The sequence below is a fragment of the Elephantulus edwardii genome, unplaced genomic scaffold (genome assembly GCF_000299155.1).
Source record: "Elephantulus edwardii isolate Elephantulus edwardi_28Jun2011 unplaced genomic scaffold, EleEdw1.0 scaffold00048, whole genome shotgun sequence".
NCBI lineage: Eukaryota > Metazoa > Chordata > Mammalia > Macroscelidea > Macroscelididae > Elephantulus > Elephantulus edwardii.
Genome location: NW_006399798.1, coordinates 8,537,501 through 8,562,503, shown reverse-complemented (window position 1 = coordinate 8,562,503; position 25,003 = coordinate 8,537,501). Strand labels below are relative to the sequence as shown.

At 52.8% G+C, this 25,003-nt stretch overlaps 1 protein-coding gene across 1 annotated transcript in view; it reads right to left on the bottom strand.

The window, feature by feature from the left end:
• SDK2 (sidekick cell adhesion molecule 2) overlaps nt 1-25,003 on the bottom strand; it is a 270,400-nt gene that overhangs the window by 85,316 nt on the left and 160,081 nt on the right. The window contains exons 10-19 of the mRNA XM_006886394.1: nt 24,069-24,263; nt 22,658-22,774; nt 20,189-20,356; nt 19,284-19,386; nt 11,676-11,852; nt 11,275-11,411; nt 10,497-10,644; nt 7,200-7,340; nt 6,742-6,923; nt 5,740-5,855 (exon numbers count right to left, since the gene is read on the bottom strand). Of these exons, the coding sequence (XP_006886456.1) occupies nt 5,740-5,855; nt 6,742-6,923; nt 7,200-7,340; nt 10,497-10,644; nt 11,275-11,411; nt 11,676-11,852; nt 19,284-19,386; nt 20,189-20,356; nt 22,658-22,774; nt 24,069-24,263 (1,484 nt within the window). The remainder of the gene's footprint in view (nt 1-5,739; nt 5,856-6,741; nt 6,924-7,199; nt 7,341-10,496; nt 10,645-11,274; nt 11,412-11,675; nt 11,853-19,283; nt 19,387-20,188; nt 20,357-22,657; nt 22,775-24,068; nt 24,264-25,003) is intronic.

Sequence of the window (25,003 nt, the reverse complement as noted above, 5' to 3'; positions counted from 1 at the left end):
CTGCTGATACCACCGGAGGAGAGCAGGGCAGGCACTGTGTGTCCTGATGGAAATACATCCACTCTCGGAAAACCAACCAACCAGACCCAAACCCACCGCTCACAAGACAACTTCCACGCACAGCAGCCAGACGTGCATCGTTGGCCCGATGTGTGTTGTTGCTGAACTGCGCCCGGCGGGTTTTTAACAGCTGTGAGCCTTTCTTCTGAGGTGTCTCGGGTGGACACCACTGCCAACGTTTGGGTTACTGGCCGAATGTGTTAACTCTTTTCAGCAACTGTTATCATCTAGGATCAGATCTGAGCCCAAGCACGTCTCTAGTTCTAAGTTCCAACTTAACCGCAAAAACAGTGCTCAGAGGACCACGTTAAACGGCCCCACAGCAATCAGCAAATTCTAGGTAATGGAAAAGTCTATATAGGAGAAATGACCAAGTTTCTTCACCAAGTAAATGATAAAAAAAATGATATGAGAGAGAGAGAGAGAGAGGAGAAGAAAAGAGAAAGAGAGAGGGGGCGAACGGGAGAGAGAGGGGGAGAGAGATACACACACAGAGACAATGAGAGAGAGAGAGAGAGACAGAGAGACAGAGAGAGAGAGAGAGACAGACACAGAGAAAAGAGAGAAAAAATACCAGAACATTAACTAAGGCCCAAATTAAGAGTTAAAAACCACCAGCCAGTTGTGTGTTTCCTGAAGCAAATAAACCAGGTAGTCAGAGAAAACCGGACACAATGAGCTTCTCATTCAGACTCCAGACTGGCGATGTGAGGGTATCAGTGAGAGTGCTGATATTTTTAGGCAGAATAATGACAAGCGTGGTTACTGTGGCTATGTTTTAAGCAGAGCCCTTTTCTATAATATTTCTCTAAAGAAATATTTATGGATGAAATGACATAATGTCTGGGATTGGCTTCCAAACATCCCAGGGGAGGGGCCGGAGGGCTGGGGACAGATGAGCACGCTTCGTCTCGAGCTGGGACTTGTGTGAGCGCGTGCCCAGGTGGGGCGCCTCTGGAGGTATCTGTTTGTTATTTTCCACCGTTGAAAGAAAAAGAAGCGCCTTCTCACCTGACGTGTGCAGAAGGACGCGTGCCAGTGTGTCCTGGGTGCCGTAAGCAGTCAAGTGCCCAGTTACTAGATAAAAGGCTGTCTGTCTGAACCCACTCAGAGGAGGCTTGGAAGAAAGGGCTGGCAACCTGCTTCCCAAGGCTTACAGCCTGGAAGAGCCTACACAAGCAGCTCCCCTCTGCTTGAACTAACACTGCCCGCATGTGTAACAGTTAATAAAGTTCTGTGCAATGTGTATTATATATAATGTTGTTGTTGGTGTTGCTAAGTGCTGTCGAGTCGTAGAGTCATAGTGACCCTATGAACAAAAGACCTGAACACTTGTATAACTTTCATCATTTCTCCATGTTCAGAGAGTTTCTGGAGACAAGCTATTTCAGAAGTGGATGCCACTCCTGCTTCCCAAATCGAACCCACTGCCCCTCCAGCGTGACCCTGTGGGACAGAACAGAACCACTTTGGACAACTCTCAAGGCTGTAAACCTTTATAGAATTGAAGCATTCCACCTCAGCTGATGGACTCGAACCACCAACCTTTTGTTTAGCAGCCGAATTCTTTAACACTACACCATCTCCTTCCTGTATTGCAGATACTCTATAAAAACATTACCTCTCTCTCTGCCCATAGCAAAGAGGACACTTAGATGATTTTATGGTGGATATCTTTGAGGAGTGGGATTAAGAGGTATTTGTGACTTTTACCCATATTTTCAAAAGCTCAAATCACAGTAATGCTTGTACCACAGAAAATGCATAATACATTTTTACTTTGAACGTAAGCAGCAGTGCGGTCTCTGGGATTTGGATTTGAGCTTTGTGGTTACGCTCTTGGCAGCTGAACAAACTACATCCCCCTCGTCCTCAGTATCTCCCTCTGTCAAATGGGGTGAGCATGGTAACATGCCCCCTGCTGCAACAAGCTGGTGTGGGAGAAAGCACGTGGGGGGGGGTGTCTGGGCATCTTTTCTGGCACAGAGAACCAGAAGCCCAGCCCAACTGCTGTCCAACCCTGTCCCACTCAGCGCGACCCCACAGGACAGGGCACACAGTCCCTATAAGGTTTCCAAGGCAGTTGAACTTTGCAGGAGCAGACGGCCACATCCTTCTATGCAGAGCAGCTGCTGGGTTCGAACCACTGACCTTTAGATTAGCAGCAAAATCCTTTAATCCTAGTGCCACAGCCCCTAGGACTCCTGGGCGCAAAGCAGGTGCTCTATGAACACGAGCAAGTCCTACTCTTCCTTCCACCAGCTCCTGGTCTCCAAACTGGAAGCTCAGTTCCACCTGCCTCATCATCGACAACTCCTTTGTGCTGTGCCCTGTTAATCCTAAGAATTGGGGGTGCCTTGTCACCCCCTTTCGCTCTAGGTCACCTTGTCCTAATTGTCCCAGATGCTAGGCTGGCCCTAGCTCTCAGGGGTCAACTGCTGTGAAGTTTACAGCCCAGCCATCCCAGACAGGGTAGGGAGGCGTCATGCTTCAAATTGGCGGCAAGAAGCTAATTATTTTCAGTTTAGCTGCTCTGATCCTGAGTGTGATATGGCCCGGCCTCTCCCTTCCCTCCCCAGCTCCCCCTGCGTCTCAATTAGCAGGAACTTTCCAGCCAGCGAGCGAGCGCCACGGGCATTCAGCGGCTGCACCTACCCGATCTGCTCTCTGCTTGACCTTAAGTTCCTGCTTGTGGGGGCTGCGAGAGCCCAGGTCAGCATGGACCCTGCTCTGGGCCACCCTGCCCTGGCTTACAAGTGACACCAGCAGCAGAACACGCTCTGTGAGTGACTCGCTCCCTCCAGCCTGCTGTCCCCAGCTGTGGCATTAAGGCCCTGAGGTAGGCTGTGCAAGGGATAGGCTTGCACAGGTGACACAGTACACACATGGTGTGGGAACCTTCCAGAAATGACAGCAGTCACTGGGATCGTCAGGTCCCGGGGCTCCGACCTGAAGCCTGGGTTCTCCCTTGCACACTCCGGCAGCCCTGTCCACGCCCCTCGTGCACTCTGCCGCCAGGCTCTGTCTGCAGTGAGGAGGAGGCACCCTCCAGCCTGCCCACAGGCCAACAACCCGATGACAACGTGGACAATGTGGTGCAGCTCAGGGAGGGCAGGGTGACCTGGCCTGAAGCCCGAGGTCTCTGCTCTACGATAAGACTGGTGAGAAGTCCCGGCGTTCAGCACATTTCTAATTATAGCACATCCCCTCTTCCTAACACCACTGTTTACAATTACCATCAACACCCGTTGAAGCAGCAGTCAAGAAATCAAATGAGGAATGGCATCGGGCAGATCGGCCCTCAAAGACCTCTTTAAAGTGCTAAATAGCAAAGATGTTGGTTTAAAGACTAAAGTGTGCCTGACCCAAGCCATGGTCTTTTCAATTGCTCCATATGCAGGCGGGAATTGGACAAGGAATCAGGAAGATCAAAGGAGCTGCGATGTCTTTGAATGGCGGTGCTGGCGAAGAATGTTGAATATATCAGGGACTTCCAAAAGAATAAATGTGTCTTGGACTAAGTGAAGCCGGAGAGCGAGACTGTCTCTCACATACCTCGAGCATGTTATCAAGGGAGGCCAGTCTTGGAAAGATACATGCTGCTTGGAAAAACAGAGGGCCAGGGAAGGGGAGGAAGACCCTCGGCAAGGATGGACAGACACAGTGACTGCAGCAATGGGTGACACACAGCAGAGACGGTGAGAGAGGCGTGAGACCGGGCAGGGCTTCTTTCTGTTGTACACACGATCACTAGGAACCAGGGCTCAGGCAACTCCACAGCACCTAGAAAGACCACTGTTGCACTCTCTGGGGGCGAAAGGCTTCAGGCACTCAACTGTGAACCAAAAGGTGCAAAGTTTGCTTTTCCTGTGAGCGGCCTCAGGTGAGCTCCCAAAACAGTTTGCTACGTGCTTGACCTGAAAAATCCCACAAAATCATGCAAATCAAGAGGCTCAAATCTCCTGGTCCATTTTAAGAACACTCGGAAAACGACCCAGGCCATCAAGGGTACCCATATCTGGAAAGCCACCAAGTATCTGAAAGATGTCACTTTGCAAAAGCAGCGCGTACTCTTCCGACATTACAGTGGTGGACTTGGTAGGTGTGCCCAGGTCGGACACAAGGTCGATGGCCCAAAAAGAGTGCCGAGTATTTGCTGCAGATACTTAAACATGCTGAAAGTAACGCTGAACTTAAGGGTTTAGAAGCTGATTCTCTCTCTGGTCGTTGAGCATATCCAGGTGAACACAGCTCCCAAGGTGCGTTGCTGCACGGACAGAGTTCATGATTGGACTCGCCCTGTCATACTGAGATGAACCTTAGTGAAAAGGAACAGATTGTTCCTAAACCAGAAGAGGAGGTTGCCCAGAAGAAAAAAAGATCTCCCAGAAGAAACTGAGGAAACAAACACTTATGGCTCGAGAATAAATACATCAGCAAAGAAAATGAAAGTAACTTTTTTTTTAAAAGGTGTCAAGTTCAAATCTACCCAGAGGCACCTAGGAAGAAAGGCCTGGTGAGCTCCTTCCTTAAAATCAGGTAAGGAAGAGCACACGGCGTATAGCTCTGTGTGGAACACACACATGGGCTGCCATGGGTTGAAAGTGACTAGTAAGGAGCACTGGGGCACTGGGTATGCAAGAACTAAGTACTTGGCTGCCAACCAAAAGGTTGGTAGTTCGAATCCACCCATTGGCTTCTCAGGAGAAAGGTCTGGAAATCTGCTTCCGTGATGAGTAACGGCCAAGAAAACCCTACGGGGCAGGTCTACTGTCACCTGGAGTCACTGTGAGTCAGTCAACAGCCACCAGCGTTTACCAGTACTGCTCCTGCTTCTGCCAAAGCCACTGCGTGCGCCTGGCCGTGTCCCCCCGCTGTGCTGATGAATACAACGATGGATTACGCCTCATACAAACCTAGGACCAGGTGTGCCTGTCACCTCCGTCCACACGTGGGCGGGCTTCTGGTCCCTCAGCAGTTAGCGCAAGGACTGACTGACTGAGCGTCTCTCACACGGGACGGAGGAGCATGTCCAAGACTTGGCAAGAAGCACAGTGAGGATTTCAACCCCGTGTGTCCCTGTCCTACAGAGTACAGTGCTGGCCGCAGACCAGCCCAAGGAGACGCGTCCCAGCACCGGCCGCCGACTGGAAGCACAGCTTAGAAGCAAGAAGTGGCATCTGGATTTTTTAAAAAAATGGCACCACAGCTACTCCCAGGGAGCTCTAAAGGCCTAATGGTAAGAAATCACAGTGCCATTCCAAAGGCGTGGGGTTCAAATCCACCAGCTGCTCCGTGGGAGAAGGATGGACACTCTCCTCTGGGGTGATTAACTCCCCGCGGAGGGTCAGCGATGGGTCAATCCCAGTTCGACGGCACACCACAACAACAACAGCTACTCCCAGGCGTTGTTGAGCTTGAGATAAGCCAGACTTCGCCAACAACCCTGGAGGATGAGCTGTGTGCCGGATCGTAGACCAGACAGCGTCCACACTCTTGGCACTCACGCGACCTTGGGGAGCCCGTGTGCCGCTGGCCTTTATCACAAGCCCTCTGATGCTGTCAGAACCAGTAGGGAGGACTCCCTCGGCTCCCCCACCTCGCTGGCCCCCTTGCCCGCCCCAGTCCTCCCCGGGAGAAGCTCCAGGTTCCCCAAGGGACAGGCGACGGCTCTGGTACCTTGTAGCCCTGGTTAATGCCATTGATGAACTGAGGGCTGGGGGCGTTCCAGGTGAAGCGGATGGCTGTGGAGTTGGTGGCTTCTGCGTGCACATTGCCGGGAGGGACGGTGGGCACTGGAGGGGATTAGAGAGACACAACGGGGCAGGGGAAGGGTTTTCTCACAGTTCAGTGGAGAAAGATTCCTCCCTCGGCCCTTCCCTCCTGGGTAGACCGTGGGCGCCCTTACTCTCTGGATTAGTTTGGGTTTAAGAACACTGACCCACTGACTGGACCTGCTTCATGGGATAACGACAAAGAAAAGTGACTGGCACCAAAAATATGCTCGAGTGGGTTTGAGGCGTAAAGCTAAATGTTTCATGGTCCAGTTAGCACAAAACGTCCCAGAAGGTCCCCCATGTCCCTGAAGCTTGTGCCCTTGGCAATGTCCAATCCAATCTTATCTCTGGCTTCTGTCTAGTCCTCCCACGAGGAGTAGTGGACACAGAACACTGGCTCTAGACCCAGAGTCTCCAGCAGTGAAAACAGATGACATGGGCTGAAGCTCTGGGCACCTGGCAGGTACAGAACCCACAGACACAGTGACAGAGACAGGATCCGCAGGTACAGAACCTGGCAGCTATAGGACCTAAAGGTACAGGACTCACAGGTGTAAGACCTGCAGGTGGCCCTATGGGCACAGGTGGCATATCTACAGGTACAGGACCTGACACACAGTGGACCTGACAGGTAGAAGGCCTATCAAGTAGAAGAAGATCTGATAGTTATAGGACCTATCACGTTTAGGGAACACATGTCCAGGACCCACAGGTATAGTATCCCACAAGTTCAAGATCCACAGGTCCAGGGCCTGACAGGTTCAAACCCTGCCAGGCACAGACCTAACAGGTACAAGACCCACAGCTATGAGACCCTACAAGTACAGGACCCATAGGTATGTGACCTGACAGGTACAGGACCCGGGAGGAAGTGTCTGCTCCTTATGGCCATAAGCCTTCCCACCTCCCTGCAGCGTCCACTCAGTGACTTTGCTGCTGTAGACGCCCAGGCCAGCGCTGTTGTAGGCGGCCACCTCGATCTCATAGTTGGTCCAGATGATAAGGTCCTCCAGCAGCAAGTTGTTGACATCGGCATCTGTGATGTTCTTGAACTGGTATCCAACGGGCAGCCCAGCCAGGCAGTACCTGGGGAAGGGGAGGGGACAACGGTGCAGGGTCAGTCTGCTCAGCCTGGGCTCAGTCCCTGGCACCCTGGGCGGTGTCTAGAGTGGCCCTGGAGGTGGGATGTCTTTACTGATGGAGAGGCCGTGTGGTGCTGCCTCACGCCGTGACTGCGGGCACGTGGGATGGCTGGGCACTGGTAGGATGACTAGTGCAAGTTGGAACTGAACGGGTGCTTTGATTTATGGTTCATTAACTTAAAGGGTCCCGGATGGGAGGAGGGGCAGGGGTGCTCCCTACCTGATGATGTAACCCTTCAGAAGACCGTTCTGGTGGCTCTCTGGAGGAGGCTGCCACTGGATCATGATGGACTGGTTGGTCCGGCCGCTGGCAATGACGTTCTGCGGAGGGGCTGTGGGAGGCTCCTCGGGGAGGGACACCCTGGAAGCGGAAGCACCAAGACTGAGTGAGACTTCCTGCTTTCAGGCTCTGGGACCAGCACGGGAGGGTCAGGGCGAGGGGGCCGGCGCCCTACCATCCAGTCCTGGATCACTCTGCACAGCTACGAGGTGCAGTCAGGAGGTCTGGGGTCCAGAGCATCTTGGCTTGAGCTGTGGACTTACCACTTGGCTGCTGTGTGCTTTGGGGCAAGATGCTTAACCTCTCTGAGCTTGTTACACAGAATTGAAAAATAAAGTTTCACCTACCTGCTTTATGAGACTGTATGAGGCTCCCAGGAGACCCCTGTGCTTTCCAAAGCCCAACCCCAGGGCCATGGAGTCGATTCTGGTTCACAGGGACCCGGGAGCTTTGAGTCGAACTGTCCCACAGGGGTTTCCACGGCAGCCTTGGAAACCCGTGGGACAGTTAGACTCTGTGCATCTCTCCTTACAGAAGCAGCCTGCCTCATCTTTTTCCTGCAGAGCCACTGATGATGGGTTTGAACCATGGACCTTTTGATTCACAGCCAAATGCTCTCACCACTGCACCACTGAGGCTCCTGACTGCCCCAGAGAACCAGTGAAAAACACTCAGTGAAATGAACGGACCGTGGAGCCGCTGGCCCAGCAGGGTCACTGTTAGGTTCTACTGAGTTAGATCCTGGACGACAAAATCAGCTGCACGCGGGGCTCCCTGCATTAGGATCTTTATGGGAGCAGACAGCCAGCCCTTTCTTCCTCAGTGCTCTCAGGTGGGTTAGAACTGTCAACTCTCTAGTGAGCAACTTTGCATTTAACTATTATGTCACCAGGACTCCTTCTGACCATCAACAACGGCTGTGTGTGTATCTCTGTCTCTATCTCTGTATCTCCATTATTATTGTTGTTGTTATTATTATTATTATTCATCTATATCTATCTATCTATCTCAGCCTCACAGGAGTTCCACGACATCCAAACCTGATCTGTCCCTATCTATGTGTAACTGTCCTTCCTCCCCCACCTACCCACCCAGCCATCTAGTAATCAATCAATCAATCCATCGAATGTCTGACTAGTTATCTAGCTGGCTTTCAAATTTATCAATTCAATTTAGTTCTCTATCACTCAGTTAAGTTAGCTAACTAGCTATCAAATCCATCAATTCATCCATTATCTATCCATCCATCCATCCATCCATCCATCCATCCATCCATCCATCCATCCATCCATCCATCTATTATCTATCTATTGTTTATCTAACTTACATCTATCTATCTATCTATCTATCTATCTATCTATCTATCTATCTATCTATCTATCTATCTTAGTTGTTGTTGATTGCCTTCAAGCTGAGCACGACTCACAGCGACCCTATGAACAAAAGGCCTGAAGCCCCTCTACCACTATCGACATTTATCAAAGTTCACAGAGTTTCCAGAGGCGTGTTATTTAGGAAGTGGATGCCACTCCTGTTTCCAAATATATGTATGTATGTATGTGTATACACACACACAATTTTCTTAAAAAATTCTTTTCTATGAGAGACACCGTCCTCAGCCTCCCATTTCTCAAAGCAGTTGCTGTTGAGGCTGATGAAGCTGTGAGTGGTTAAGAATTTAAGAAGGAGACTGCAAAAGAAGGACGAATTTCCAGACATCGCAGAGAGCTGACCTGAATACTCCCCCTTGCCTCCCCTCCCTCCGCTGAGGCGTGGGGCGACTGCAGCGGAGAGCTCGGGGCGCCCAGCCTGCAGAACCCCAGCACCCGATTCCTCTGGCGTTGCTGAGGACACATCCTCTGTGGATTTTTCACACAACTGACAGGTATCCATTAAAAACAAAAGTTCATTATTTTTGATAGATGTCTTCCCTTTTTGTTTATTCCGTGGCTCGCTTTCTGATGGATGGTGGCCCAGAATGCACTGCACACACCCCGTCTTCACCAAACCTGCAGTAGGGAATCGCATCTTCACCATCTGTGAGGGGACGTGGCCCATTAGGGTGCAGAGACCCCAACAGAGGGTTACTCGGTGGCACATGGCGTTGGATACAGGGGCTCTCAGATACCACAGGGCCTCTGGTGGTTTACAGCTGCAGCATGGCTGGGGTCTGTCTTATGTGGTTCCTAGACCCTCCTCAGTGGTCACACAGGCCTGGTACATGGTCCAGCTCACCTCAAACCAGTCAATTCCAAGGCATGGAGACCCTCATTGGGCTTCTGAGTCTGTAAGACCTTATGGGACTGCTTGGCACTTCTCCTGAGCACTGCCTAGTGGATTTGAACCGCTAACCTTTCACTTGGTGCAGCATATAAGGCACAACGCCACAGGGCTCCTTACAAGACTCCAAGAGCAGACGCCGGGGTCAGGCACTGCTGCACGGTGCAGTGGTTTCTGCTGCTTCCAGTCTTGTTCCAAGAAGCCAGGCCCACTGCTCCCGCCTGTTCCATGTGCTGCGCTGGCTACAACCAGGCCCCTCCTTACGTGAGGGCGTCACAGAGGGACGTCTGGGAAGAGCTGATCTGCTTGTAGTCTGCTTCCATCATGCTGAAAAAGCTTTGGTGAGTGGCTTTTGGTGTCACACAAGGCATTGAACACGAGACGCCGTGAAGGCCCTCAACTTCGCTGGGACTTGGTAAACACTGATGGTCCCCACAGGACACAGGACGCTAAGGAGACCCTCTGACCCACTGGGACTTTCACACAGTGATCACAGAGTAGAACGAGACGTTTGGGACCTGCACAGCTCTAGTGTGAGTGGCTTCTGACTCACAGTGACTTTCTGGGTGGCTCCCTGTGTGGCTTTCAGTGCCTGACAACCAGGCTTTTCATCCTGGGGTGACTCAGAATCGTCAGCCTTTTGTCAGCCTCCAAGAGCCCATAGTGTTTGCACCTCGGGGGGTGGGGGGGGACAGCTACACTTCTCTTATCTCATGCGAAGCTGCTTCCAGTGCTGTCCCTGTATCCTGTCACTTCATCCTCACAGTATGTCTGCGAGGACTCTTAGCCCCATTTCACAGCTCTGCAGACTGAGGCTGGAGGGGAAACGAGCAGCTCGGCGGGGCACTCCAAATGACCAGCCTCACCTCACCACTCTGGACTGGTGGTGCTCTGCCCCTCTTCACACCCGCCCACCACAGCTGGCAGGGCCCAGCTGCAGACAGCGGACCCCCTCACCTCTCCGTGTCCCTGCTGAACTGGCCCTTCCCCACGTCGTTGACGGCGCAGAGGCGGAACTGGTAGGAGCGTGCAGGAACCAAGCCCTTAACCATTACTGAGGTCGCCTCGGGGTCCACGCTGGCCAGAAGCACGGTCCAGGGGGCATCTGCAAGGGAAATCGGGTGGGGCTGAGGTGAGTGTCCAGTAGCCTACTGGTCTGGGCCAGCAGAAGAGCGCCTGTCCTTGTGTGTGGAAGACGATGCCAATCGCACCACTTTTCTCTTGTTACTTTAGCCCATATGACGGGAGTCAGAGGATGATGGGGAGAAGCAAGAGCTCATGGGAACTGGGATGCATGCATCTTTTTTCCACTTGTTTCTTTTCTAATTAATGAGCTCTGGGTGACCCATATTCAAGTCACCACTCAGAATCCTCAAACAGGGCAACCCTTTGCTAGCAAGTCAATTCTAACTCCTGGCACCCCGCTTGTGACAGAGGAGACAGGTCAGCTGATTTGGGGTTCACATCCGGGGACCTGGAGAATGGAAATACACGGAGCTGCCAGCTTGCATGCCCTTGCGGGTCCTGGACGCCGCACTCGTGTGTGTTTAACTTGTTCAAACTCTAGAAGGACCCAAGAAGGGAAGCACCATGGACTCATTTCACAGATGAGGAAGGGAAGCTTCCACGGTACAGAAGAGGAGTTCTTATCTGGGACTCCCTTGCTTTCAGCACGGGCTCCCTGGCTCCCTGGGCCTGGCTGCAGTCAGGGGCGGAGGCTGGGCTTGGGCCTTACTGTTCTCGGACATCTCCAGGACGTAGCGAATCAGAGGACTGTTGCCGTCGAAGGGTTTGGCCCAGGTCAGGTTGATGGCTCGCTTCTCCACTGCACTGAGCATGGCCACTGGGTGCTCGGGGGCGTGGGGCAGCTGCCTGGAGGAGAGAGGGGTGGGGGGGGCCACCTGTGAGGTTGGAGTCAGGGGGTGGTGCCTCGCGCCTTGGGGCCTCTATCTGGACATTCATCTTTGGTTTGGGGACCCTGGTCAGACCCTCACCCAGATGCACCTGAGTGGAGGAAGACCTGGGACAATGCTTGGGGTGTGTCCAAGAGAAAGCAGGCGGGCCCAGGTCAAGCCAGGCCTGCTAAGGGGACCTGGCTTCTTCTGAGCCTGCGCCCCTGGGCCTGGGACCCCTCACCTGACCCGCAGGTGAGCACTACGGGAGTCGTTGCCCCCAGCAGACAGCACTCGGCAGGTGTAGGTGCCAATGTCCCCCGACCACGTCTGCGAGATGTGCAGAGCACCGGTCCTGTCCACGCGGATGCGGGGGTTGTTTTCCATGGCCAGGGTGGCCCCATCCTTCTCCCAGACGTACCTGAGGAAGAGAGGCAACAAGGAGTGAGGGCAGGGATGTAGGTGCCCCAAGGGGCCGAGCTGAAGCTGGACCTGGGCAGGGAGCCCCTGAAGGTGTCGTTGCTCTGCTGTTGCTCAGATTGACCTCGTGCCCACTAGGACCTCATGCCAAACACCATCTCCACAACGAGCACAGTCTATGGCCTCCCTGTGGCCCATCGTGTTTTCACTGACCGACTGTTCATAGTTGGCTCTCAGGCCTTTCTTCCTCGTCTTTGTCTGAAATCTGTACAGCATCCTAGCACCTGGCAAGACCTCATCGACAGGTGCGTCGAGTGCTGTGTATGAGGTGGCACGGTCAGGATTCGAACCCAGGTCTCTCACATGGAGGGCAAGAATTCTACCACTGAACCATCACTGCTGCTTCCAAAGGGGAGTTAACCAACCCACTGCTGTGAATTGGGCTCCAACTCCTGGCAGCCCTACTGCATGGAGAACGGCCTCAGGGCTTCCAAGGCTGCGCTGTGGGGATGTCGTTCAGAGCACGTGACAGGGGTGGGGTGTGGGGCTCCGGTCACTGTGCTGACCTGAGGTCACTCATATGTTAAGATTACAGCTTCGGAAATCCAAGGCACGGAAATTAGGAGCCGGGATTAGCTCTGCAGGGAGGTGTTACGTGGCTTGTCTGAGGCTTTATGGAAGTTCATTGATGATCGGTGAGGATGGCCTCCTCGCTAACTCTGCACTGGGTTTCCGAGGCTGTAAGTCACACGGACACAGTGTCCGTCTTTCTCCCTCGGCACTGCTGGAGGACTCACCCTGCCAGAGGGGCCGCCTCAGAGCTCCCCTGCAGAGCGCTCAGGGGATTCAAACTGCCAGACTTCTGTTTAGCCGCCAAACACTTAACCACTGTGCCACCTGGGCTCCTTCCAAAAGCAGGAGGGAGAGGCATGCTCTAAGTGTGCACCCATTGAGAAGCTTCCAGCCTCCTGGCCGCAGGTCACCGCAGAGCCCCTGGACCTGGTGGTGGGCTGGACAGGGATCTACACTTGAGGGAGAGTGAAGCCCCAAGCCGCTTACAAGCAACAGCTGCACAGCCATCGACTCAGTGAGTCACGGTGACCCCGTGTGGAAGAGCAGAACTGGCTCCACAGGAATTCTAGTGACGGATTTTTGGGGAAGAAGATTGCCAGGCCTTTCTTCCAAGGCACCTTTGGTTGGACTTGAACTTCCAACCCTTTAGTCGGCAGCTAAGAGTGTTAACACCATCCCTGAGGGTAGTAGGGTCAACACACGAAGTCATGATCAGTCGCTTGAACCTTCAGACGAGGTTGAGGTCAAAGCTTTGCTGCCAGGCACTCAGCACAGGGGAGCAGGCCAGGAGTGCCCTTCCGAAGAGAGGAATAAAAGGGAAAAGCATCCATGTTTCCAGCCAGGCTACATATTGGAATTAGTTTTATGAAGGGAATTATTAGATCGATGTATCACGGTGACAAATTGACACTGGTGTCCAAAAAAAATCACTTTAGCTTCAGTCAAGGCAGGACAGAAGGAGCTTGAGAAATGACACGCATGCCCGCGCCTGACAATAAGAAATATCATTTCTGGAATTGTTCTGGAGGAAAGATACTTATTAGGACTGTGCCAGCACCCCAAGAAGGCCAGCGTGGTCCTCAGCTCATGGCCGGGGTGCGGTGCAGCCAGGACCCGCTGACCAGGGGAACAACCCGCTTAGCCGCTAGGCCTGGGGAGTGGGCAAGGGCTTAACCCACAGGATCGCGGAACTCTGTGGTTAGAAACCGGCAGCCTTAACAGCCGTGGAGGCGGAGAAGCCGGGGTCCACCCTCCACAAGAGGACCTGTCCGCATGGCCACTGTAACAGTGGGCTCGAGATTATCAGAGTTGGTGAGGCTGGCACCGAATAGGGCAGGGTCCAGATCTGATGTTCCCAGGGTCAGTATGAGTGACCATCGACTTGATGGCATCTCAGTTCTGCGTCACGTGGGCCCACCAGAGGTCAGGGGCTGACAACAAGAAGCATTGCCAAGAAGAGGGAGTCGTCGTCTGTAATGTCTTTTTAGCTTAATTTTTAAAACAGCCAAATTAGAAAAGTATATTACATAGATTTAAACAGCAATAAAAGAAGAAATTCTCAATTACTCTTGTGGTGGTGGTGTATCGTCAAGCCAGACCTGACTTACAGCTGGGCCCCCAGCGGGTTTTCAGAGGCAGTTACCTGAACGGGAGGAGACTGCCCATCCTTTTCCTTTGGAGCTGCCGGTGGGCCCGAACCGTGCACCTTTGGGCTGGCAGCACAACTCCTTACGATGAAGCCACCAGAGCTTCCTGTGAGTCCTGGGTAACGGTAATGAGCACCTGAAGGTGCACCTTCTCTGCCCCAGCCCCCCTGCAGGTAGGATGAGCTGTACTACACGGTAAGAGGGTCCTGAGGTCACACTCTGGCCACATGTTACCGCTGCCACCTATCACTGGGTGGTCTTTGGCCAGTTCACTGGAGGTCTCTGTGCCTCCGTTTCCTCAGCTGTAATTTCAGGAGAATCACGTCACCAATTTCACAGACTCACTGCGACTCTGGTGGTCTAGTGGGTAAGGGGCTGTGCTGCCAACCCAAAGGCAAGAGGTTCAAATCCACCAGATGCTCCACAGAAGAAAGACGGGCGAGCTCCTCCTGTGGGATTTACTGTCTCGGAAAACCCACTAGAGGGTCCGCTAATGAGTTCCGACTCCACGGCACACAACAACAACAACACAAAGTAAGAGTAGCATCCAGCAGGTGGTAAACGGCTGATGACAATTCGTAATGTAGTTCCACACACACAAGTATATTTACAAAATGCTATCTAGTTAACTGTCGAACTATGCTGACTGTTACCAGCTGCTTTTTCCACTGGAAAAAAAGAACCAACAAACCCGTAAAACTCTTTCTAAGGAGACCCTGGCAAGCCACGGACTCTATCAGCTGCACGGACGCCCAGGGAGGTGGCCGAAGAGTGTGATTGATACTGGACGGCTGGGCAGTCAGTCCTTATTCTCTGCTCTTATATTTAACGCTGTGTTCTTAGAGCAAAATACGTACACACCTTCTCAATCTTTCCCTTAGGGTTAAATTTTCAGAAGTGAAATTCCTGAGTTCATTTTTAAGGCTTTTGATACTTCCGTCCAAACTGCCAAAAGGAATCACCTTCAGTTGATGTCTTCACGCAGAAAAGAATCAGTAGGTAGGGTGTGGGTGTACTGAATGGACTTTTACTTAAAAACAAATCTCGTTGCTTAAGAAACAATTTATGACAGATTTGCCTCAGGATACGGCACTGTAGGAAGTTTACAGCACCACCTGTGAAGTATTTCTGCCAAGACAATTGAAGTTGAATGTAATTAGCAGTTAATGGAATTGAATTAGACATACAGGGGACAGAAGAACAAGTTAGAAACACTATAACAGAACCCTCTGTCTGTTTGTGTAAATGAAGTTTTCTTCGTGACCAAAGCTTAAACATTTTTTTAATGATAAAAAAAATCTTATTGTGATTTGATTAAAAGTTTCTAAGACCAAATGGCTCTTCTGTTCCACAATTCTTATACATTATGTTTGTGACATTAGTTATTGTGTAAATAAAGTTTTATTGGAACACAGTTAGTTATGACAAGGAATACAAAGCTCCCCAAGACTGAAATACTTATTTCCTGCTCTTTCATCTACAGGAAATAGCTGGCTTCTGTTCTATTGTGATTGGAGTTAAGTGTCATCAAGTCAGAACTGACTCACAGCTGACCCTCCACTTGGTTTTCACAGGCAGTAAATCACACAGGAGGAGACTGGCCATCTTTCTCCCATAAAGCATCTGGTGGATTTGAACCGCTTGCCTTTGGGTTGGCAGCACAACTCCTTACCACTAAGCCACCAGAGTTTCTTTTGTTCTGACAGAACCTGGTTTTTCTCAACACATTAACTGTATCCATAGAAAAGGAAAAAAAACATAAAGAAACAGGACCAATCATAGAACAAAAAGAGACACACTCATCAACTGCAAGGTGTGGACCTTGTTTAAATCCTGAATTAAACTAACGACACAAAAAGATCCTTTGTAGACAGTGGGGGAAACGGAAATAGGGATTAGCATGAGAGGAAATCAAAGAATGGTTCATTGTGTTAAATGTGACATTGTGGTGGTTGTGATTTTATAAGGAGTCCTTTCAGAAAGCAATTGACACAGACACACTTAAGGTGAAATTACATGTCTGGCATTTGCTTTTAAAATATTCTTCAAAAATATAAAAAAAGCGAGGGAGTAGATGAAATGCAATAGGCAAATGTCGATAATTGTTGGAGCTGAGTGATAGGTACAAGAGGCTTAATCGTACCATTCTCTTCCTTCTGTGCGTTTGAAAATTTCCACAATTTTCAAGGAAATTAAAGAAGCGAAGCGAAGCAACAGCCTGTGAGTTCATTCCATTTAGATGGGGTGAGGTTTTCCAAGAGAACCCTCAGGTATACAGCTGGCTATCCCACAGTTACGAGGAGTGCTTCTTGGGGGCCCGAGCCCCAAATCACCTCAGATAATCCCCAGGAAATCAAGGACGTGGTGCAAAAAAACCAGTTACAAGGACATTGACGACAGGAGTTCTTCAGATTAGCAAAAACGGAGACAACATGCAAGCACTCAGCAGAGAACAGATGCCCTGAACTACCTCACATCTTACAGCGGGCCACGGGGCAACTGAGCTTACAGGGCAGCGTTTATTAACGTGGGGACGGAGCCACAGCAGATTCTGAAATGAAAACGCAGACTAAAAGACAGCGTCTTTCTAACTTGTCAAAGGGCACCCAGATGTTATTCTGATAATCTCTAATAGGAGAAGCAGATCTTGTAATTTCTCTTGGTTCTTCTGTTTTTCAGTCTATTTTCTCTTTATTCCCAAACCAATATAGCTTGTTGTCAGCTGCTATCATCCCTGATTGGGAGACCCCAAGCCCAATGGATCGACCCGACGCCTTGGGTCTGGACTGTCCCATGATGGGCTGTGGATCAGCTCTTTGGTCTCTCTTGGGTTTCACTGGCTGGTTTTCAGCAGACTGCCAGTCTTTCACCCGAGTTTGGCTTTAGTTGGGAAGTTTGGCTGAAATCTGTTCAGAATCTTAGCAACAAACAAGTCTGCACTGGCAGGTGGTGGGAGCTCCGTGTATCGGCCAGGAGTTGAACCTAAGTATCCCATGTGCAAGTGGAGAATCCCATCACTAAATCACCATTGTCCCCATACGAGGATATATCTAGGGAGTCCTGGCGGTGCCGAGGCTAAGTGCACAGTTGCCGTCTGAAAGGTTGTCAGATCAAGGCCACCCAGGGGCTCCTGGGGAGAAAGACTGCAGCCTTAGTTCTCTTTGCCTTGTGAGGTTGCTATGAGTCAGTGATGACTTGACAGTACCTAACAAGGAGCAGTTATAGAATAAAAATAGCAGCACTAATATTTTTATAAACATGATTAACAGCTAACGGTGACTTGCTTGGATTCTGCTGATCTGGGCTCAGCGGCAAACAGGCGAGCTCTGTTGAGAAGTTGTTTTGCAGGCTTTTGACACTAGGAACCTCCCCAGGTCACAGTCACCTCAGACCTGGGCTGTGTCCTGAGAGCACAGAAGGAAGGGAGGAGCCCTAGTGGCACGGTGGGTAAAGAATCCAGCTCCCAGCCAAAAGGCTGATGGTTTGAACCCAGTAGCTGCGCCTTGGGAGGAAGATGAGGGAGTCTCCTGTGAAGATGTAAGACCTTGGAAACTCAGTGAAAGATCAAAACGGGTTGGAATTGACTCCACTGCTGTGAATTTGGCTTCCCCCTCAAAAAAAAAAAGTTGTTGATATTATAAATATATGTATGTGATTTCAATGCATGCATTTGCATCTATGTTGACATGACATGATAATGAGTGTATCTCAGTGTCTCAGATGTATCCTCAAGGGTTCTGAGTTCTCTTCCCTCTTGGAATCGGGTTGGACTAAAAGCCCAGTGCCCTTTACCTTGTCCTGGTTCCCCCTAAACCAGCTGTCATCATGTTAATTCTGACTCAGGGCAACTTCACATGGGTCAGAGTAGAACTATGCTCCACGGGCTTCTCAAGGGTTGATTTCCCCCCTCTCCCAAGGAGACAGCCAGGCCTTTCTTGCACAGCTCCTTTGAGTGGACTTGAACTTCCAACCCTTGCCTTGGCAGCCCTGTAGGCTGGGTCTCATTAGGCAGGTCTGTATGGACTGTCATATGCCCAGTGACCACCAGGTGGCGCCCCAGGATGCAGCTGCCTCCAGGCGTGGCGTCGAGGGCTGGCGAGGGGTCACCCCTTTCTCCAAGTGGCCTCTGTGTCCCTTGTAGCTTGCAGCCAGTTGCTTCAGAAGTGACACTGCCCATGAAATAGAGGAGCAGCTTGCAGGGGACGTTTATTTTTAAGTAAGCAGCAGTTCTATTTTTGATTTGGCTCGGGGGACAGTCAGGGGCCCTCCCAGCTTTATTTAATCCTGGAACGTTCCTGCAGCTGGGGAGGGGCCAGCTTTTTTTGGCCACTACCGGTTGCTTTCTTCAATGGAGCCAGGCTCCCTGGTAGCTGCTCCTTTGGGCGAGGAGGTCCAGGCATTTTCACCCTCACTTGCTTCACCTTGAGGGTCACCCCACAGCCATCACTGTCCCCAGACCCAGCACTGTCTGCCGAGATCCCCTCACTGTCCCCTGTGGCAGAAAGTCCTGCAAGGGGTGTTCAGGGTCTCAGCAAGAGCCCAGAGCCCTCCACTGCTCACTGACTTTCCTGCACCTTTCTTTTCCTCCTCCACAGGCCCATCCCTTCTTCCTCCCGCTCTGACACCCTACAAGCCAATTCCAGGTGGCTCAGAACCCAGGGATTTATTTAGCCTCTGCAGGTGCACAGGCAGGAGCTCTGACAACAGTGTAATTACTGCATTTGGCTGCGAAGTGAAAGGTCACAGGTTTGAACCCACCAAGCTTTACAACCCTGGAAGCCTCGGGGGCAGCTCCACCCTGTCCTGTGCAGTCACTGAGTCGACCGATGGGTGCAAACGGTTCCCGTGTTACGTCAGGCAGCTCAGCTGCTGTCTGAGAAGCGGGAGATTCGAGTCCATCCCGAAGGCTGGAGAAAGAAAGGTGTGGTGATCCACTCCCAAAAGTCCAGCCTGGACACTCTGTGGAGTCGGATCCACTCTCACACACAGGTCATAGTGAGACCCTGTCACTGCTCGTCGGGTTCGATTTGATGGCACTTGACTTTCTCAGCTTTGCTGGGTCAGCCTTGCCCTCAGCTCCACGAACAGCCCCCAAGGACACAGCACGGCCCCAGGGGCAGTACTTATGTCCAACCACAAGCTACCCCTGTGAGTGCCCCCCCCTCCTGCCTGCAGAGCCGGACGATGGGGTCACAGAGTTAGCGGGCACATACCTGATGGTCACTCGGGGGTCATGGGTCACTCCACACACCATGGAGGCCTGGGTGCCCTTGATGACGCTCTGGTCCTGGGGGGGCTTAGTGATTCGGGTCCGGGCTGAAGGAGAGTAGAGGGGACAGCGTGGTGAGAAAAGGGAAGTGGTTCCCAGAGCAAGGCAGGTGGTGCTGGAGGAGGGAAGGCGATTTTAGGAGAATGGGGACCGTGTGGCTGGACTAGGTGGTGAGTGGAGGCAGACCCAGCTGGGACAGGTCTGCAGTGTGGACGTCCCAGGAAGGTGACCGGGAAGAAAACGTTCATCCATGCTGTTTACTTCTAGGAAGCCACGTTTATAATGGGGACTGGAAGGTTCTCCCAACTCTAAAGGCAGGGATGTGATAATGGGGAAATGTTCACAGCACCTCAGTGAGACACACAGGGTCAGACAGACTCCGGATACTCAGTCCAGTGCCAGGCCCCCCATATCACCCGGGGGGACCCCAGGAGGTACAGTCTCAGACTGAAAAGGGCTTGAGGAGGTTCCCTTAAAACAGGGACCTGCAAAGGACAGCCTGGGGCTGAGCCCCTCACCCCACCTGCCTGGGTCGATACCTGCTTACAGGAAGGCAGCCACGCCCACCAGTTACAAATCGTCTGTGGCTGTCCGCTTGCTGTGGGCCGTGACGGAGACGTCTGGCCCACAAAGCCCAAAATAGCCCCTTCTCAGGTGTTTTACTGGAAGAGTTTACTGACGTCTGCCTTCCAGTGTGTGAAGACGGCTGTGATGCCACTGTCACTTCCAACAAACAGGCACCATGTCCAGGCCCCTGCCCTTCCAGGCCCCTCTCCTCTGTCAAGCCCTCTCGTGAAGATGTCCACTGGACAGACCTGTAAAGTGACCTCGCGCACCACACTCACTTACCCCAGACGACCAGGTCTGCCGAGGCCTCGTCCACCCCCCGGGAGTTGGTGGCCAAGCAGGTGTAGGTGCCAGCGTCAGAGATGTGCGTGGGGCTGACCAGAAGGCTGCCGGACTCCAGGAGTGTGAAGCGGGGCAGCTGGACAGAGCCACTGGCCAGGATGCGCTCCCCTGGGGGCAGCAGGGGACAGAGTGGGGAGGGGCTCACGCTGCAGCCCTTCTAACAGCTCACCCAGAAAGCCCCTGACTCCTCACCCCAGCAGTGCACACAGGCGGCTCCCCAGCCCAGCCCCCCATCGCCCCCAAGCAATCTCTCAAATCTCTGCTCAGGCAGTGCCTCCTACATCCCCCCCCCGGAAGTTCCCTGACACCCCAATCCCAAGGCAGCCTCCTGACACCCTGCCTAAGCTGCACCTTGACAGACACCTCACCCAGACAACCTTCTCACAGTCCATCAGGACGCCCACCAACACCTTGCCCAGGTAGCCTCCTAACACCACCCAGGTCGGCCTACTGATGCTGCATCCAGATAGACCCCCAACACCTTGTCCAGTCAGCCCCCAGCCCCCACCCAGGCAACCCCCTATGACCTTGTGCAGGCAGCCCCCCTCCCCCCCGACACGACCCTGGAAACTCTGCAACAGGAGTCCTCAATGTTCCACCTTGGCGGCCTCTGCCACCCAAGTCCACGCCAGCCTGCCCTGGTCCCTTACACCCTGTTCCAGCAGCCGGAGTTCTCTGCATGCCCAGACCCTCCACTCACCCACTCCCCAGCCCTCCTTGGCAGGGTGGCAGGGTGGCCTCAGACAGGCTCCTGACACTGAAAAGCTAGAGGGTCCCAGGGAAGCCTGAGGCCAGAGAGGTTTCTGACTTGGTGAACGGTACGAGGTCACCCAGCCACAGAGGGCAGAACCAGAAGCCCAAGTCTCCTGATGCACCCTGTCCTCACGACCTGTCCCCGCGTTGTCTGCCCTTCACTGTCTCCAGAGCCCGGGGCAGTCGCTGGCCAGGGAGCTGGGGGAGGGCAGCTGACGGTGCTGACAAGGTGGGGGTGGGCGCCCTGTGGCAGGAAGTCACTTTCAAGGGAGTGAGGTCAGAGAAAGGAGGGAGGACAGCACAGAGGGACGGGGCAGGGAGTCCTGGAGCATCCTTCTGTGGTGGGGCCTGGGGCCTGACAGACGGGCCCTGACCAGACAGCAGGAGTGAAGACTGCAGAAGGGGTGCTTGGGTGTGCTCAGAGTGTGGGGGTCAGGCACCCACTGTACCCAAGCTAAAGAAAGACCTGCCTCTCCGGTCAGGAGCCCTGATGGCTTAGTGTGTAAATCAAGTCCCAGGCTGCAAACAACTGAAACGATGGTGGTTTGAATCCACCAGCTGCTCTGTAAGAGAAAGATTTCCAGCCTCAGAATCCTGATGGAAGAACGGTCATGATGGGCTGGAATCCACTGGACAGCAGAGGGGCTCTGTGGCTGGCTGGGCGACTCCAGGTGTGAGTCTGCGTGTGTCTATTTGCACACTTGTGTGGGCAAGAGGGGCATGAGAATGTATCTATCCAGAGTGTGTATTTCCCTTTTGCAATATGCTTGATTGTGTAGCCCTGGTGTGTCCACTTGCTGTACAGAGGTAACCTGTGGTTGCTGTGAAGCTGAACACTGTGACACTGATGTGTCAAATGTGATAATGGTCACCCATGTTGGACAGTGTTTGGTGGAGCTCCCCGATTAAAACAAGCTTGGAAACAGGAGTGGCATCCACTTCCGTAACAGCTTGCCTCCGGAAACCCTATGAACCTGGAGAGAGGATGAAAGTCACGCAAGTGCCGAGGACTTTCGTTCATAAGGTTCCTATGAGTCGCCTACGACTCGACAGCCCTTAACAACAGCAACAATATGGCTGCATTTATTACAAGTTAGTATCAAACATTCACGTGCTTGTGCGTATGTGCGTGTATATATGTGCTCACATGCATGTACACGTGGGTACCTGAGTGTGTACATGAGGGAGTTGTGAAGGTGAATGTGCAGGAGGGAAGGAGGAGGTATGTGTGGCCTGGGACTCAGACCATAGAGCAGGTGTGACCAAGGATAGGGCAGGTGGGTCAACGCCTTGGAGAGGAGGGGTGGTCTCCAGCCTGCACTCACAACAGTAAAAACTAACATGGGACAGCATCTGGTAGCCACCCCTTCCCGGGCTCCAGGGACAGGACACTCTCCCATGGGGTCTTCTCAATGACCCTGGGGTACCACTCTCACCGTCTCCACTTCACAGATGGGGAAATTGAGGCTGGTTGAGCAACAGCTGGGGAGCCTGTAGTGCACGCTAGGTACGAACCGTGATGGTCTCATGGACTGTGCGATGCACAACCTTCACACCTGTCCAGGGGGCTGGGCCTGACCTGGAAGGCTCCAGAGTCCAGCTCCAAGGGTACAGAATAGGCCACCTCCCCACCCAGGCACAGCCTGTACCTCCTACCTTTCTGCCACGTGATGGCTGGCCGAGGGGCTCCTGAGGTCTCGCAGGCCAGCACCACAGACATGCCGTCGATGACCGTGCTGTCCAGAGGGCCCCTGGTGATGTTGGGGGCGATGCCTGTGAGAGGAGACAGTGGGGTTTCTTAGCCACACCCTGGGGAGGGCCTCACAGCCACAGACTTGCCCCCATGCCTCTGCTATTAACCCCCAGAAAAGGAGGAGGTACATTGAGGGGTCCCAGCCCTGGCCAGGGCACAGAGATTCCCCTTGGGCTCCTGTGCCAGCTGTCCATGAGTGGGTGATCATGCCTCCTGCTGCCTGGACTCTTGGGCCTCCAGTCAGGGGAGATCCGACACCCCAGAGAGAGGCCCACAGCTGTGAGTACTTCAGTGGGAGTCAGCCTTCGTGGAACTAGGAGAGAAGCTCTGGTTTCTTACAGGAAAAAGTGGCTGCTAAGAAAACAGCCCCCTCTCTAACAGCTGCTCCAGGAGCTCCTCTCAGCCAGGTGGGCTTTGTCACAGCCTCTGGGTTCTGGGTTCGGGTCCCTAAGCCCACCTCTCACTGACGGACATGGTGGACGCTCTCAGGAGCAGGGCTGAAGCACAGACTACATTCACCGGCATCGACAGAGGCAAGAACAGCCCCCCGGCTCGTGCTGTCCCCCATCTGCCGGCCACGAGTGGAGCCCAAGGAGGTGCCCTCACGTCCTCGTATATGGCTGATAAGGGGACATGTGGACAGACACTGACACGGAGCTTGACCATTTTCACATTGGGCATACTCGGTTTCTCGGCACATCGCTAGGACAGCTCTATCGAGTGGGCGGCTATCAAAACCCCAAGCCGAGCCAAGGCCCACCCACTGCTGTCCCATCAACGCCAACTCAAAGCTGCGCCCCAGGACAGAGAGGAGCTGCCCCTCTGGGCTTCCGAGGCTGAGAACCTTTATGGAAACAAGGCAGTCACGTCTTCCTCCTGCAGACTGGGCCCAGTGCTTAACCACTGTGCCACCAGGGTAGCTATTCCAAAAAAACCAACCCCCTGCCAGCTACTCGACTCACTGTGACCCCTCTGGAAACACAATGGGGTACAGTTTTCCACGAGGCACACGGGGTCATTGTGCATCAGAGCTGATCCCATTGCAACTGGGCTTTTGGCTGGTTTTTTCAAAGAGCCCGTCCTTGGCTCCAAGTCACTGGGGTAACTCCTAGACACTGGAGATTTCCTCAGAAGCTGTGACTTCAGGGCTAGAGCAATGGCGGGGTTACTTGTTGGGGGTCCCCAGGCTGCGAGGCTAGGTACCTTCTGGAGGCCCAGCTTTGGACAGCATTCTATTGTAAGGAGGTTCCAGGGTGGGAAGAAAGCCACGTCCCCAGCCAGAGGGTCACAGCAGGCCAGGGAAGGCCAACTTACTGGTGACAGCCAGGTACGTGGAGGTCTGCACCTCGCCGGCTGCATTGCGGGCAAAACACTGGAACATGCCAGTGTCGTCGGGCACCAGGCCACTGATCTGCAGGCCCCCATCGCCACGCTGCCGGAAGCGGGCCAGCTTCTCCACCTGGACCACGGCCGCATCCTTGTACCAGGTGATGGAGGGCGGAGGCACACCTGTGGGGTAGACAAGACCTCAAGGTCAGCCTGCTTCCTCCCCCAACCTCTGAAGGTGTTCAGCTGAGTCTAGGTTGAGCCTGCCAGGGCCCCCTTTGAGAACCTCCTCAGAGCTCTGTACCAGGTTTGAAGGGTGTCAAGGGGCCATCGTCCCAGGGTTCCACCAGTCTCTGTGGGATTAGGAAACCAGGCCTTTTTATGGTTTTAAAGTTTTGTCCCACATTTTTCCTACTTGGGCCCTTTTCTTGTGAGCCCCGTAGTGTGGTTGGGGGGTTGGGGGGAAGGCAGCCAAGCACCATCTAGTTCTTCGAGTCTCAGAGTCTGGAGTTAAGGTGCAAGGGGCCCATTATTCCTTACAAATGTGGATGAATGGTTGAGTGGAAACCCAATTTGCTTAGTAAACTTTCACTCAAATCAAGAAAATAACACCCCCAAAACGCTATAGATAGGTAAGACAAAGTGAACATTTCCTGAGATGTCATAATCTATCCTTGGAGAGAGAGAAGGGGGGAGGGGACATGCCCAGGACAGAGGAGGCTTTTCTAGGAACTGAGAGGATCTTGGACTCACTTAGCCTATAGTAGCTAAGAGAATACGCCATCCCCTTTTCCTTATGAATCAGGGTGAAGTCTCTCTCAGGGAGGAGAGATAGGGAATGGCAAAGGACACACTGACAAAGGAGATTAATCAGAACTGGCTTTGACAAGCACTGTGGCAATGGGACAATTAAAACAGACATT